General features: G+C 40.8%; 1 protein-coding gene across 3 annotated transcripts in view; it reads left to right on the top strand.

Moving 5' to 3' along the window:
• Positions 1-5,227: 5,227 nt before the first annotated feature.
• LOC110209191 (phosphatidylcholine translocator ABCB4) overlaps positions 5,228-16,007 on the top strand; it is a 112,815-nt gene continuing 102,035 nt past the window's right edge. For 2 of the 3 annotated variants that reach the window (XM_020987482.2, XM_020987487.2), the window contains exons 1-2: positions 5,228-5,656; positions 5,956-6,045. In XM_020987482.2, coding sequence (XP_020843141.1) covers positions 5,966-6,045 — 80 coding nt within the window. In that variant the 5' untranslated portion in view covers positions 5,228-5,656; positions 5,956-5,965. The remainder of the gene's footprint in view (positions 5,657-5,955; positions 6,046-16,007) is intronic. The other variant, XM_020987483.2, reaches the window with a different exon arrangement.

Raw genomic sequence — 16,007 nt, forward strand, 5'->3', positions numbered from 1 at the left:
AAAAATTATATATTTTATTTAAATATTTTATATATTTCTGTTTATAAGTGTATTTGATCATTAGAGAAATAAAAATTAAAGCAATTCTGAGGTTCCACCTCCCACCCCTCAGATTGATAAAGATTACTAAAAAAGAAAATGATAGATGCTGGAGGATCTGTAGGAAAATGGAAGCATGGATGGTGCAGCTGTGAAAGGTTCTAATCAGTCTGGAATGCAATTTGGAATGATACACAAAATGTTATACTCCTACTGAGCCCATCCCCAAAAGAGATCAAAGAAATAAGAAGAAAGGTCCTATGGGTATAAAAATAGTGATAGTAGCTTTTTTTGTGTTGGCAAAAAGAAAAAAAAAGGAAACTGAAGAGATGCCCATCAGTTAGGGAATGATAGAACAAATTGGTATATGAATGAGGATTAAAGATAATTTTTTTAAATGCATGGAAAGACTTATATGAACTGACATAGAGTGAAATGAGCAGAGTCAGAAGAAATATGTGAATGTATACATATATATGTTATACACACACACACACACAATATCAGTATTATAAAAATGAACAATTTTTCCTTGCTGGCTCTCTGGAATGACCTTCCCATTACAGGGTGGTAATGTCAGTTGGAGCCTGTGATCTTAGAGCCTTCTTTCTGAGATTAATGAATTTAACTTAAATTAATAATTTAATGATAAGTTAATAATTTAAATTAAGTTATTTTAAATTAATTAATTAATTGAACCTGCTCGTATTTTGTTTATACATAATTGTTTGTGTATTGTCTCCCCCATTAGATTATAGATGCTTCTTAAGAAGCAGTAACTGTTTTTTCTCTTTGCATCCCCAACACTTAGCACAGTGACTAACATGTTGTTGTTCAGTCCTTTTTTAATCATGTCTGACTCTTCATGACCCCATTTGGAGTTTTCTTGGCAGAGATATTCCAGAGTATAGAATGGTTTGCCATTTCCTTCTCTAGCTCATTTTACAGGTGAGGAAACTGAGGCAAACAGGGTTAAGTGACGTGCCCAGCGTCACACAGCTACTAAGTGTCTGAGGACTGATTTGAACTCAAGAAGAATAATGATGCTTTAAAAATAATAACTAAAGGAAATATCAAATTTCAGTTAGAGATTGATGAAAATAAATGTGTAATTTGTTTGGGTTTTTTCCCATTCAAGTTCGTGGACCTTCTGAAATCTAACCATGGATCCCAGGTTAAGAAGCCCTCTTTTATGGCTAAATATTTCATCACTGAATGATCACCCTGCTGGTCCTGAGCCTCTAGGTACTAAGCTAGATTGATTCTCAGAAAGCGGAGACTGTTGCTGGGACTGTGTCCAAAGCCTTTCCATCATGCTGGAACCTGCCAGATCTTACAAGACACTAGCATCACCTTCCAAAGTTCAGGATCCCTCCCATGCCACAGTGAGGCATTGGAGTAGGTCAAATTAACAACGAAACAACAAGCATTTCTATAGTTCTTTAAGATTCGCAGAGTGCTTTACAAAATATTAATGCTGGGCCTGGAGTCAGGAACACCTGAGTTCTGAAATTCTGAGAAGATGCCCATTGGTTTCACCATACAGCCAAAGGCATCCATGACACAAATAAGCTTAAGATTCTCTGCCACAGAAAAATAAAACCTGCTAATTCTTTCAAAAATATTAACTGCCTCGGGGCAGCTAGGTTGCACAGTGGATAGAGCACTGGCCCTGGAGTCAGGAGGACCTGAATTCAAATCCGGACTCAGACACTTAACACTCACTAGCTGTGTGACCCTGGGCAAGTCACTTAACCCCATTGCCTAGCAAAATACAAAATACAAAAAAGAAAACATTAACTGCCTCCTATATTCAAGGCGCTGTGGGCAAAGTGAAAATTAATTAGAAGTAGTCCCTGATCTTAAAGGTCTTTTAGTCTGGCAGGGGAATTTATAATCCATTATATCAGGAGACAGTGTGGTGATATTGTCATAGAAGCATAAATGACTCTTAAAATTGGGTGGAATCCAGTTGGATACACAAATACACAGATGTTCACAGGACTTTTTCCAACAGACAAACATATATGTTCTGCTTGGGTCCCCATCCTCAAAACCAATAGATACAAAGACTGGTTCCCTTTAAAGGCAAACTCCCTATGTTAGCTCAGACAAATACACACACACACACACACACACACACACACACACACACAACCTCCTTAGTATTATTTGGCTCTTTAAACTTCAGGCTCTTTCTCCAACTCCATCCCTCAGGTTACCACCTTTCTCCTACTTCTTTTGTAGATATATAGGAGACGTTATTAAGTTATCTGTCAACCATCTCTTCTTCAGGCTCCACAATTCAATTTATTTACACCTCACTCAAATTAATTGATGCAGAGGGGGGGACTTGGAATAGTGATCAAAAAAACCCACCTCAGAATACTGCATTGGTCTAATTATAGTAGATTGGAAGAAGAGCAGAGAAGTTGAAATAGAAAATAGGAAAGGCTTTAACTAAAAAATGTTCTCTCCCTTTTCTTCAGTTTTTTCATGTGGGAGGAAAAATCTCAACTAAGTCCCTGGTGAAACCAAAGCTAAATATTTCAAGATGGGTTCTACCAAGGATGCTGACAGTATACCACATAGAATGGTGACTGTTTACTGCTACGTGGCCCAGGTGCTAAGATATGTTCATTCCTATTTTAGTCTTTCAATACAGGCCTACTTCAATTTTTAAGTTATCATAATCACCTCCATAAAGTCCTGCTTGGATGCTTCATTGTGGCATGGAAGTGAACCTGAGTTCTTGAAGATGGGGCCAACAAATCCTAAGTTCTAGGAGATTTTATCGGCTGGAAAGGGTTCAAGTATGGTCTCAGTATTAAATTATGCCTGCTTTCTGAGGGCCAACCTACCTGAGTATGGAGAGGCCCATCCCTAAATGGTAGGCTGGCCACTCAGTGATGGATCTTTTGGACATAGCAACCCACAAAACAAAGAAAAATAAAATATGGGCTTCAGTCTTATGTTGCCAAGAGGCAGAAATAGTAGAAGATAAAGGTCTCCCTTTTAGATCATATATAAACATTAACCTAGCTATTGGTCATCTGGATATGGGATCTTTTGTAGTAAACAATAAATAAACATAATACTCAGGAACCAAATTTTGCCAATCTTGAAATTCTCAATTTAAATGAAACATTCTCATTTTAAATGAGATGAAAAAAGTTTCCATCTAAATAGATGAATGGTTCACAGGTTCCCCTTAAGGAGAGCAAATGAAGTTGACAGAATTAGTTTCATCATGAATCCAAAGGCAACAACCAGAAAAATGTCAAGAGGCATTCGGTCATCTCACTTAAAGGGTTTATGAGCATTTGCAAAAAAAGAATATCATGAAAATAGCTGCAGCTTACTGCCAATATCTGTTGCAGAGAGTGAGGAGATAGAGAAATTCTGTGAGAGACGTGAGGCCCACCAAATTAAAGTCAACATTTATTTTAATACTTGACTTGGATGCCAAGGTGGTCATAGATGAGAATGGTGGAATTGGAAAAAATAATAGCCAACATATAGTGCTTTAAGGTTTGCAGACTTCAGGGCAGCTAGATGGTGCAGTGGATAGAGCACCAGCCCTGGATTCAGGCCGACTTGAGTTCAAACGTGGCCTCAGACACATAACACTTACTAGCTCTGTGACCCTGGGCAAGTCACTTAACCCCATTGCCTATCAAAAATAAAAGGTTTGCAAATTTCTTTATATGTTTTGTCTTGTTTGATCCTCACAACAGCCCTATTAGATAAGTAAGGTATTATTATCCCCATTTTTTTTTCTTATTCACTTGTTTCAGTAGCGTCTGACTCTTCCTGACCCCATTTGAGGTTTTCTTGGCAAAGATACTTGGAGTGGTTTGCCATTTCCTTCTCCAGCTCATTTTACAGATGAGGAAACTTAGGCAAACAGGGTTGCATAGCTAGTGAGCGTCAGAGGCCAGATTTGAATTCAGGAACATGAGTCTTCCTGACTCCAAGCCCAGCACTCTGTCCACTTTGCCACCTAGTTGTTCCCATTTTACAGATAAGTTAGGCACAGATAGGTTAAAAAGTGTCTGAGACTGGATTTGAACTCAGGTCTTCCTGATTCTAAGTCTAGCACTCTTCTCTATCCACTGTAGTGACAAGCCGTTTCTTCAGTAGCTTTCTGTTACGGAGATTTGACCACTCTAGTTTGAGAAAGAGGTCAGAAACAACGAACAGCAATTGCTTGAGCTCTCATTCAGCATCCTTCCATCCTGCTGCTTGAACCGGCCACCTCAGCCTTAGACACAGAAAGTGAAGCCAAGGTGCTCATGGCACTGGATGAGGTCAGTAGAGAACATCATGGATGTCGTGGAATACTGCTGAGCTTTGAGCTCGTAAGTAAGAATATAAGGGTTCAGGAAAATGTGGAAAGACAATGAAACTAAGAACAATACTGGCCACAATAATTTTGTGAGGTGGATGCTATTAGCCTTCTTTTAGAGATGAGGAAAGTTAAGGCTGAGGCTGAGAGAAGTTAAATGACTTCGCCCTAATCACATAGCCAGGGAGCGTCTGAGACAGGATTCTAACTCAGATCTCCTTGACCTCCTCCAGCATGCAACCTGGTCCACCACCAAGTATGAAAAGATACAGAAGGGGGTAAAGAGAAGCAGGGGGATGTGAGTGTAGATAAGGAAATGACTATGTTAAAATAAAAGGCATTACGACTTTTTTCAAACAAAAGTCTCCAATAAGATAGCCTCTTAAGCATCCTTCCTAGCTTTGAAACTAAAGGAAAGAAGCAGAATTTTTGGCAAGAGAAAGGCTAAACATAAGGAAAACCCTTTTGATTTTGAGGATTCATGACTTGCATAGATTGCAGAGATTCCATCTCTGAAATTCTAAGGAGTGGATAAACAGGCACTTGACGGGAGTCATTTCAGTGTAAACCAGTCTTGAGGAGGGGTAGTTTGAAGTGGGAGATGAGAGCTGGTATAGTGGTCTCCACTGGAGTCTTTCCACCCCTGTAATCTCTGGTTGGCAGCCAGAAAAAGTGGCCCATGTGGGCATAAAAGGGAAAGAAACAGTTTGTGCTCCTGCAACAGCCGTGTGTGTGTGTGTGTGTGTGTGTGTGTGTGTGTGTGTGTGTGTGTGTAAATCGTCCAGTTGATAAAGTAAACTGCCAGGTACTTGGAGTGTCTCAGAAAGCCTAGGATTACCAGGGGAAACATCCCAGCTCCTGGGCTTGGCAGGGCTTGGCTCGGGTATAACCACCGCAGCATCCACTGCTGCCCCCGCCCCATCAGCACTGGGCCGGGCCGGGCCACGGGAAGGAGGCGACAGCCACTCACCACGGCCCGCAGCGGGGGTGGGGGTCGCGGGGAGCGGAGTCGGGGCGGCGGGCTGAAGGCACCCCTCACCCCAGCAGCTCTGCGCGCAGGGCTTGTCCGCCCTCCTCCTGCGGGCCCCGACAGCCCCCCGGCCCCGGGCGGCTCCGGGGAGGCGTTGACCGGCAGCGCCCCGAGAGGTCAGGCTGCGTGGGGCTGGGAGGAGGAGGCTACGAGGCCGCGGCGAGCAAAGTCCAGTGCCCTGGGCCTCGGCCGTGTCCGAGTGAGCTGGGTGTTCTCAGAGCGGGACGGACAACTTGGAGGTGAGCCGGGGGGGGGGGGGTGCACGCGGACGGCCCCGGTCCGGGGACTCCGGGCCTCCGGACTCTGGGTGGGCATTACAGGCGTCCCGGGGAGGGCGAAAGAAAACGACCTGCGCGGGGGGCACTGCCCGAGCAGCTGGGGACCTTTCCATCAGATGTGTCCCCGTGCCATCCAGGGAGGTGCGGGAGGACGATCGGATGGAGAGAGAATGATGGGCGTGGGGGATGGGGAGGGCACACGTCCTGGGTGGAAGGAGACAAGTGCATGTGCTCTTCAGTCCCGTGCCTTTTTCCCCCAGGCAGGCTGAGATGGACCGTGAGGAGGGAAGGAACGGGATCGCCGGCAGCTCCTCGGGAGCCGAGGGTGACTTTGAACTAGCCACCACCAGGTCCGTACACCCATCCTTCCATTTAGTTACAGGTGCACAGTGTGTAACTTGGCCCAGGAAATAAATCAGAAGAATCTCTTGCTGCCCTTCTTTCATTCGGCGTCTATAAAATAAAGAGTCCCTCGTTAGAGCCTTTGGGGAGGCTCATCTGGAGATTTTGACCTTGGAGCAAAAGTTTTTTTGTTGTTGTTCGGTTTTGTTTGGGAAGCTCCCAGCATCCAAGCAGCAGCATGTGCCAGTCTCCTTCCGGAGGAGGATTGGAGAAGAAAAGGCTGCCTTTCTTGTCTCTATTCCTGCCAGGAAAGCCTCAGACAAATATTTGTGCATAGATTACATTAGTGAAACCAGAGAGTTATGTAGTGATATGTATGCGCCTTCAAAGAAGTCTTGTGGGTCTTTTTTTCCTCCTGTTTTTTGTCTTTTGGGTGCTTTATTTTATTTTATTAAAGAAAGAAGAGGAAAGAAGTTCAGCTCTGCAAATGGTCATATTCCCTCCTCCATCATCCTTTCCCCCTTTGGAAAGGGGCCTTTCCGCAGCAGTCTTTCTCCTTGAGTAGCTACTGTTTGGTTCCAATTCAGTCGTGCTTGAAGTGAGAGAGTGAAAAACCCTGAGCTCTGTTTGGCTAAGTACACGGGGCACCTTGGACTTAAGATTTGGGAAAAGTATCATTTTGGTCTCAGATGGGAGCAAATATCTTTGGTGCTCTGGGAACAGTTTGTATGTAGAGCTCATAAGCCTTGAAAGGTCTCTCACCTGACTAGACTGCCTTTTTCCTAGTAGGTAGAAGGAACCCCCTTTTCATTTAGATCCAGGTAGTTGATGAAACTGTTGCTTATAGTGTCTGAGTTCATGCCAGGCCAACCAGAACTAATGGAACTACTTGCCAAATGATCAACCCAGGAAGACATCAGTTTTGCTGGTTATTCCTTCAAGCTTTCTAGGACTGATTAGTTAACTGAAAATGTGCTCCCCTGGTGTGAATACTGGCTGATATTTTGCTATCATTTTTAGGCTCATAGGCTTTTTAAGGCTGGAAGAGGCCTTAGTGATTGCCTAGTCTAACACAGGTTCTCTGGAATCTGTGAGACAAGTTTCTTTAACTAGAACTCCACTGTTCTTACCATCATATCACACTGCCTCATTCTATGTGGAGAACTGCCTTTTTTTTCCTCCTCAGCATCTATGGCAAAAATCCATAGAAAATTTCATTCTACTGGCTATTTTCTTTAGTACTTCTAGGGTCTGGGATTTTGTGTCTTTGGGCGCTTCTACCCACAGAGATTGACTTCTCTTACAATTTAATGGTTGTTTTGGTCCAGTAATTCTTTGTCCTTCAGCTAATCTAGACACAAATCTTTTGAAGTTTATCTGAGCTTCTCTTCAGATGACAGCCAGATAATTCATTGGTGATTCTGGGCCTTCCTTATGTTTTGTAGAATCTACTGGACCATGTACTCCCTTGACATAGCACTTGAAAACCCAGGGTGACTTTCTCTCAACAGTTATGATGCATTAAAGTAAGACTTCAGTGGAATTTTCCTGGATAGTATTAAGCTAAACAGATGGCTTGGACAGCTAGGTGGTACAGTAGATGAAGTGTGGGGCCCTGAGATCCAGCCTCTGACGGTTACAAGCTGTATATCCTTGAACAAGTCACTTAACCTCTGCCTCAGTTTCCTCAACTATAAAATGGAGATAATAAAATCACCTATTTCACAGGGGTGATGTGAGGATCAAATCATAATTTTTGTGAAGTGCCTGGCACATAGTAAATACTGTATAAATTCTCGCTGTTTTATTTTTGTAATATAAAATTGTAATTGTAGAAACTTATAAAGTTCAAAGGCAGTGTGGCATAATAGATAAAGATAATTTCTAGTCTCTGATTCAGGAAATCCTGCTTTAAGCTTGATCCCATACTGGCTTTGTGACCTTGGGAAAATAAGTTAGTCTCCTGTTTCCCCCAGATAACTCTCTAAGGCAGGGGTTCTTAACTTTTTCTGTGTCATGGACCTCTTGGGAAATCTGGAGAAGATTGTAGACCCCTTCCCAGAATAATGTTGGTTTTTTTTTAATAATGAAGGAAATGCTAACTTTCAGTTAAAGGTTAGGAAAGCTCCCACCCATGTTCACCGACCTCCTAAAATCTACTCAAGGGGTCTGTTGGCCCAAGGTTAAGAACTTAGGGTCTAAAAGTGTATGTTCTTGAGCTGACGGTGATCTGCATTGGTAGAAGTTATGTACATCATTGAAATTAGAAGCATCATCCCCTAAAAACTTATAACCTGAGAGGCAGAAGTGGTCCAGGACATAAGATGCTGAATTGGGAGTCAGAAAGAACTGGCTTTAAAACCTACCTGTTAGGGGCAGCTAGGTGGTGCAGTAGATAGAGCACCGGCCCTGAAATCAGGAGTACCTGAGTTCAAATCCGGCCTCAGACCAAACACTTGATACTTACTAGCTGTGTGACCCTGGGTAAGTCACTTAACTCCAATAGCCTAAAAAACAAACAAACAAACAAACCTACCTGTCACAAACTTTCTGACCTCGGGCAAGTCACAAACAAATTGCACTTAAGATTACTCCCTCGCTCTTATTGACCAAATTGCAGACTAGATGGAATTTGCATTGGTGGAAGATGTTACTGTACCAGGAATTCCTCAAGATTCTCATATCATATTCCTCGTTAAAATCAACAGTGTTAATTTGGAGGTAAAGAAAAATAACAGATGGTGCAACAGAGGGACTAATCATGAGTCAGTGACTATGTAACATTTTCAGTGACACAGAGTTCATAGATTGCATTGCTTGAACGTTTTATGAGTTCCTGCCATGGTTCTGATCATGAATAATGGTGCTATGTAATAAGGATACAGAACAGAGAGAAGCTTTTTCTCTTGCAGGGCTTAAGGTTCCATATTTCCCTCAAGGAGGGAAGTATATATGGAGAAGGCTAAACTATAACTTTGACTGTAAAGGTACTTGATTTTGATTGTTGTCATGGCAGTCCGATGAAGTCTCTGGGTACCTCAGAAGAATGGTTTTGTTCTGCGTGAAATAAAATATATAGGGTTACACAGGAAACCAATTATGTTGAAATATAGTTATCAAAATATTTTTGAAACAGGTCCAAAGGCCTCAGATTAAGAACCTCTGCTTGTAAAGTATCCGTGATGAAATTCTCTCACCCAAAAAGTTTTCTTTTATGATGGCCGTGTTCTCATCACCTCACTTGCCCTTACTTGGCTGCACTCTATCTCATCACACCAAGTTTGTCTTGTCCTGTGATCCATTGCATAAGCACTGTTTTCAGACTGGACACAGTTCATCCCACTGGAACTAGAGACTGTGCCTTGGCGAGGTAGTGTTGGTGGAAAGGTGCACTACCAATTCCAGAGCGTGCCCTTGAAGGCTGGCTTCCATTTCCTCTTCTGTAGCTGTGCCAATCTACTAGATTGCTGGACAGCAACCCATGACTGCTACAATTCTAAGATCTCTTGGGCTATTCATCTCTCTTAGCCATCCTTGGTTATTAGGGATGGGCAAGGATTCAGTGTTTGTGGCCCCAGGGATTTGAAGAGTACTTCTAACAAGATCACAAGAGTTGCCTCTTGAGTGATGGCGAAAAGGATTCATCAGCCTGTTCCCCCAACTCTAAGAGCTAGTGAGTACCTAGCTGACTTCAAATTTGAATGCTACTCTAGCTGCTCGTAGAGTATGTTGCAGGTAAATCTCAGTAACTTCCAGTTCCCATAGGTAGCCATTAACTGCAGGAATTGGTATGCAAGGGCAAGGAAAAACTGGGTTAGGGTATAAGTGAATAAATAAAAATAGCATCTTAAGAGATTACTTAAAACTTTAGCCACATTATACTGTACATTTCTGTAAAAGGGAACCTACCAATTAATTTTTAAAAAAATACTTGTTTGTTCTCTGTCTCCTGTCAGTTCTGTTACCTTTGATTTTTTCCCTTTATACTTAAAATACATAATTGTAGTCAATGTGTGTGCTATTCTAGTTCTGCTTGCCTTTCTTTGAATCGCTTTATAAAAGTCTTTCCATATTTCCTTCTATAACATGGCATAAATATTTATAATTTCCATTAAATTAATATGCCATAATTTATTTAGCCATTCTCCAGTCATTGAGCATATAAATTGTTTCTTATTTTTCCTATTACAAAGAAAGTGGCTATTAATATTTTTATATCAGGAGGACTTTTTCATGATCTGTAGGCTAAATCAAGCAATTAGAAAGCATTTATTATGTACTTACTACATGCCAGATATGGTACTAGATGCTGGAAAAGTCACAGCAATGGCATTGGTGGCTCTTTGACTTTTAGTATATATTTTCATGTTGATCTTCAAAAAGGTCACATCAGTCTATAATACCACCAACAATGTAATTCACCATTGCAATAAATATTTGTTAAGTAACTACTGTGTAGCGCTAGGTGCTACAATAGAGTACCTGTTTCTCCACAGCTCCTAAAGCATTTGATTTTATTATTTTTTTAACTATTTTTGAGAATTTAGTGAGTATAAGAGCCTATATCAAGGTTATCTTGATTTGTATTTCTCTATTAAGAAATCTAAGCATCTTTTCAGGTAACTATCAGCAATATGTATTTCTTCCAGTGGAGAAAGTGTTTTATTCTTACAGATATACATAAGTTCCTCATACATTTTATGTATCAGACTTTTATCTGATACACTTATTGAAAATTTTTCTGAGTTAAAAATTATTTTAGAGATTTTTTTTCACAAACTCCTCTTTTTGTGTAATCAAGCCTAACAATTTAACCTACAAAAACATCTTCTCTTTGTTTAATAAAAACGTACTTCCTTCCCCATAGTTGAAACAAATATTACTTTTCCTCTGTTTTGAATGATTTTAAAAATATTTAGATAACTGGTCCAGGAAGATTTATTGCCGAGTGTGGCACATGATGAGAGGCAGCTTGGCATGGTTGCTGAAGGGCCCGGTTTGGAATTAGGATGACCTGATTTCTAGCCCTGTCTCTGACCTGTGCCAGCTGTGGGACATGGTGCAGGTCACTTTACCTCCAGAGTTGGCTGTCAGTCCCCAGCCAACTCTCTAAGACTATAAATTGTGAAGCAGGTGCTCATCTACATTAGTAAGAGAAGTTCCCTGTACCCATGGTATCAAACTTCAAATAGAAACAGTAGCCACTAAACCATCCATAAGGATCTCTGTAGGCCACATATTGACTTAGAAGACCACATGTGTATACATATAGATAGAAGGATATAGAGATATAGATATGTGTGTATGTATATATATATATATACACACACACACACACAATACACACATATGTAGATATACACAGATACTTATGTGTATAAGTATTAAGACATCAACACATTAATATCAGATAGGAATTACATTTTTATTTGGTTTGGACCACTCTCTGGAGTGTATTGGGCCACGTGTCACCTGTAGGCTTAATGTTTGACAACTCTGGCCTGTACCAGTGAAATCACAGGTCCAAAAAAAAAAGGTATATAGTATGGATCTAAAAACCCAATTTCCATAGTAGTAGTTTTTAAATTAAATGATGATTCCTTTCCCCAGTCTTAGGAATTGATCACACACTAACCTGTTTTTGTTTTGCGTTGCTACATTGGATTCTGTTTCCTCATCTCAATTACCTTGGTCACTTCTGACACGTCATGACCCCATTTATGGAGTTTTCTTGGCAAGGATACTGGAATGGTTTGCCACTTCCTTCCCCAGGGTCCCCATTTTGCAATAGAGGCAACTGAGGGAAACAGCTTTTGAATGATTGACCATTGTCACAGAGCTAGTACTTATCTGAGGCTGGATTTGAACTAAGGTCCTCCTGACTCCAGGCCCAGCCCTCTATCCCCTGAGCCATCTGGCTGCTCTGGTAGGGGGTATGGAAGCATATGTATTGTTTCAGGTATCTATGAACTCTATACACCCTATCTGTCCAGTGGTGTTGGGCAAGTTGTCAGACAATCTGAGGATACTCTTCTTGTCAGTAGGGTCAGGGATGGGGAACTGCATTCTCCCCAAGATTCGAGAGCTGCTTTGGCAGGAGTACTCCTCCTCCCTTGTCCTGTAGCTCCCTTCTTTAAGGATGAGTGGGAGATGTACATGTAGAGTAGAGGCAAGAAAGATTCCTCGCGGCGTAACAGAGGATGCCATGGGTGCACTTGGTCTCTTTGATGAACACTTTCTGTGGGTCTGGAGACGTTATGCTAGAGCACAAGGGAAACCAGTACTTCAGGTGTTTAAATGTGCCTTCTACCTCAGGTACCCCCTGCATTTCCCTTTCCCCTTCCCCTTCTTCTTCCCTTTCTTTTCTCCTTCTCTTTCTCCTCTTCTTCCTCCTTGTCCTTCCCCTGTTTCTCCTAAAAATGTGAGAGTGGAGGTGAGAAGGAAAGAAACAGTAGAGAGAAAAAGTCTGAGCTCATCTTTTAATAAGATCCTTGGTGATGACTTTTCTGAAAAAAGCAAGAGTTGGGGAGAGGGCTGAGGAGAATCTTCTGGTGAGGAGTGAATCTGGAATGCAATTTTGATCCCATCTCTAGTCCAATGAGCTCAAATTGTTCAAACTCCTTCCCCTGTTTTATATGATTTGTTGTTGCTGGTGTTGTCGTCCAGTCATTTGAGTCATGTTCACCTCTTTGTGATCTCATTTGGGTTTTAGATACTAGAGTGATCTTCCATTTCCTTCTCTAGCTCATTGACAGAAGAGGAAACTGAGGCATATAGCGTTAAGTGACTTGCCCAGGGTCACACAGGTAGTATCTGAGTTCAGATTTAAATTGAAGGCTTCCTAATTCCAGACCCAGCACCCTATCCATTGTGCCATGTAGCTGACCCGCACTGCTTATTATCAAAGCATTGAAAGCTGGAGTGGAACTAGAAAACAGGCATTGTTTTGTCTTCCAGCATAAAAAAAAGATGCAAAGGACTTTCCAAAATACAAAATTTTATTAAACTTGCTCCAGCTATGACTTTATTCTTGAAAATATGTGTAAATTTAATTATTCCTCTTTTAAGAAAGTGCAGAGTATCCATTATTTTCTACTGTGTCTCTAATAGGTTATTGTGCAGATTTTTATTTCATAGCTAAAATGCTTTGCAATTTCCTAAGTCCCATATGTAGATTGGGAAGCCACCTGTGTTCTGATGTCAAAATAGTTACCAGGCTATATTTAAAAAAGGAAAACTAGATGAAATTTTCCAATATTTTGGAGAAATCCTCCAGGGAAGATTTATGAAAGACCTGTGTGACCTTGAACAAGTTCCCTCTCAGGGTCTCAGTTTCCTCATCTGTAAAGTCACAGGTTTGTGCTAGATACAAAAGGGCATTTGCAAAAAGGTATTTGGCTCAGCTGACTGAAGCTCGGTCATCAATAATAACATTATAGCATAACTTATGGGATGTGTTATGATATATGTTCCCCATGTTGATAACGAGGAAACTTCAAACTGTTGGGACCACAGTCTCATACTGACAATTTAACATTTGAAGATGAATGGATCATTTTCCAGCCTAAAAATCTTAATAATAGAACTGTTGCTACAGATGGACAATTAACGAAACCTTCAGACAATGAAAACGTATATGGATAATTAGGAGCAGTTGAATAAATGTCTGTAAACAGACAGCAACTAGTGTGTGTTGTCTGTTTAGGGAAAATTCTCATCTTTAAGGAGAGACAGCAGCAGTGTGATGCATAGGGTGCTGGATTTGAAGTATGGAAGATCTGGGTTCAAATTGTGCCTCAGACATTTACAATCTATGTGACCCTAGGCAAGTCACTTAATCTCTGTTTGCCTTATCTGTAAAATGAGGCAGGTTGGATTTGATGGCCTATAAATCTATGTTCCTATGACCTTTAAATTCTATGATGATTGGGATTGGCATTTGTCTTAACTAAGTTTGGGATTATATGCTGATTTTAATATATAGTGCTAACGTAAAAAGAAATAGATTAAAAAGAAAACAGAAACAAGAAAACACAAAAATACATAGGAGGAAGTTCAGAAGGGGCACAGACAAGCAGGATAGTATGGGTACTACTGTATTAAATTTAACATGTGCTTTAAAAAAAACCAAGCTATACTTAAAAAAAGAAAACTAGATAAAAGTTTCCAATATATTGGAAAAATCCTCTGGGGAGGATTTATGGAAAGACCTGTGTAACCTTGAACCACTCCCCTCTCAGGGCCCCAGTTTCCTCATCTGGAAAGTGAGGGCTTTGGGCCACATAGTCTCCAAAGTCTCTTCTAGCTGGAACTCTATAGTTCTGTGGCATGAAGGATGAGAAGACCCGGAGATGCTGCTGTCTACACCAGGGCAATGTGTTGCTGTACTGATGAGGTCATGAATCTAGGAAAGAATGAGTTGATATTTACATATGATAAAGTCTGCTGGGCATGAGTGAACCGATTGAGATAGATGTAAGGAAATTATAATTAATAGCATATTGTTCCAGAAGGTATGAGGAAAGCAGTGGCTGCCAGCCAAGGAGAGTATTTCAGCTGATATTCACCTGTGTGACTGCTGATTTTTAAATCTTAGTTAAAATGATAAATATTGAAATAAACAAAATAAGGCATAAGCATAAAGCTGAAGGAATAGCCAACTCTACATAAATAAAAGAGAACCATCCAAAGTAACTGGAAACTTTTAAAAAAATTCTTATTGGCTTCAAAATGATGTATTTGTAACACCTTTGCCTTTCTAATTATATTGCACTTAAGAAAATATTAAAATCAACGAACACTTCCTAAGCACACAGTGATCTGGCAGGGAAAGAAAGAGCCTGGGAACCCATACTGGGTAGCTGATGAAGTTAAACCTGCCTGTGATTTAAAGTTTATCACAGGCAAACCATACAGCAGGTTATCAACAGGTGAATAGTGGAAAGTTCATCATGCAGTCTGGTGGTAATACCATTGATTACAAAAAGATATTATAGTGTTGTTGTCATTCAGTCATGTAGGACTCTTTGTCACAATATTTACTATGTACAATGTCCTTCTGATTCTGCTCACTTCACTTTGCATCAGTTTGCATCAATTTGTATCAGTTCATATAAATCTTTTCAGGTTTTTCTGAAACCATCCTGCTCCTCATTTCTTAGAGCACAATCATATACCACAACTTGTTCTGCCATTCTCCAATTGATGAGCATCCCCTCAATTTCCAATTCTTTGCCACCACAAAAAGAGCTGCTACTTGATACTAGAGTGGTTTGCCATTTCCTTCTCTAGCTCATTTTATAGATAAGAAAACTCAGGCAATAAGGAATAAGTGAATTGCCTAGGGTCATCTAGCTAGTATGTGTCTGAGGTTGGATTTGAACTCAGGTCTTTCTGACTCCCGATCCTGTGCTCTATCTACTGTGCCACCTAGCTGCCTCATTATAATTTTACTAAATTTTCATCGCATTATCTCTAATATGTATAAATGCGCCATATTAATATCTCTCTTGGTCCTTTGAGGTAGTCTTATAATCTGGCCCTTCTATTAAATAGAATCCCTCCTTTAAAAAAAAAACCTGAAAAGAAAGGGATGAGGAGGATCCAAGTGGCAGAAACTGGATAGCAGAAGATGTCTAGAGAAAGCCCATAGTGTAGGTGCAGAGGACAATACCATGGTGGATCAGAGTGTGTTCAACTCAATTAGTCTTCCTTGTGCATCTTCTATATTCAAGGCTGTCAGCTGTGCAGTGGAGATACAAAGATGAAAAGGAGCCTAAATCTGGCATTCAAACACTTGACTATCTATTTGGGAGGGGCAGGTAGAGGAAGGGATGCTGTCAGCAGTTTGGGGTTAATGTACAGTTAACGAATGATAAAAGAAAGGCAAAAGAGAAAGCACTCTCAGGAACCGAAGGAGTGATCACTTTTATCTGAGGTGGGTCCTGAAGGGTTCCAACAATCAGACATC

This window comes from Phascolarctos cinereus, unplaced genomic scaffold, assembly GCF_003287225.1.
Source record: "Phascolarctos cinereus isolate Bilbo 61053 unplaced genomic scaffold, phaCin_HiC Scaffold_1;HRSCAF=81, whole genome shotgun sequence".
NCBI classification, from domain to species: Eukaryota; Metazoa; Chordata; class Mammalia; order Diprotodontia; family Phascolarctidae; genus Phascolarctos; species Phascolarctos cinereus.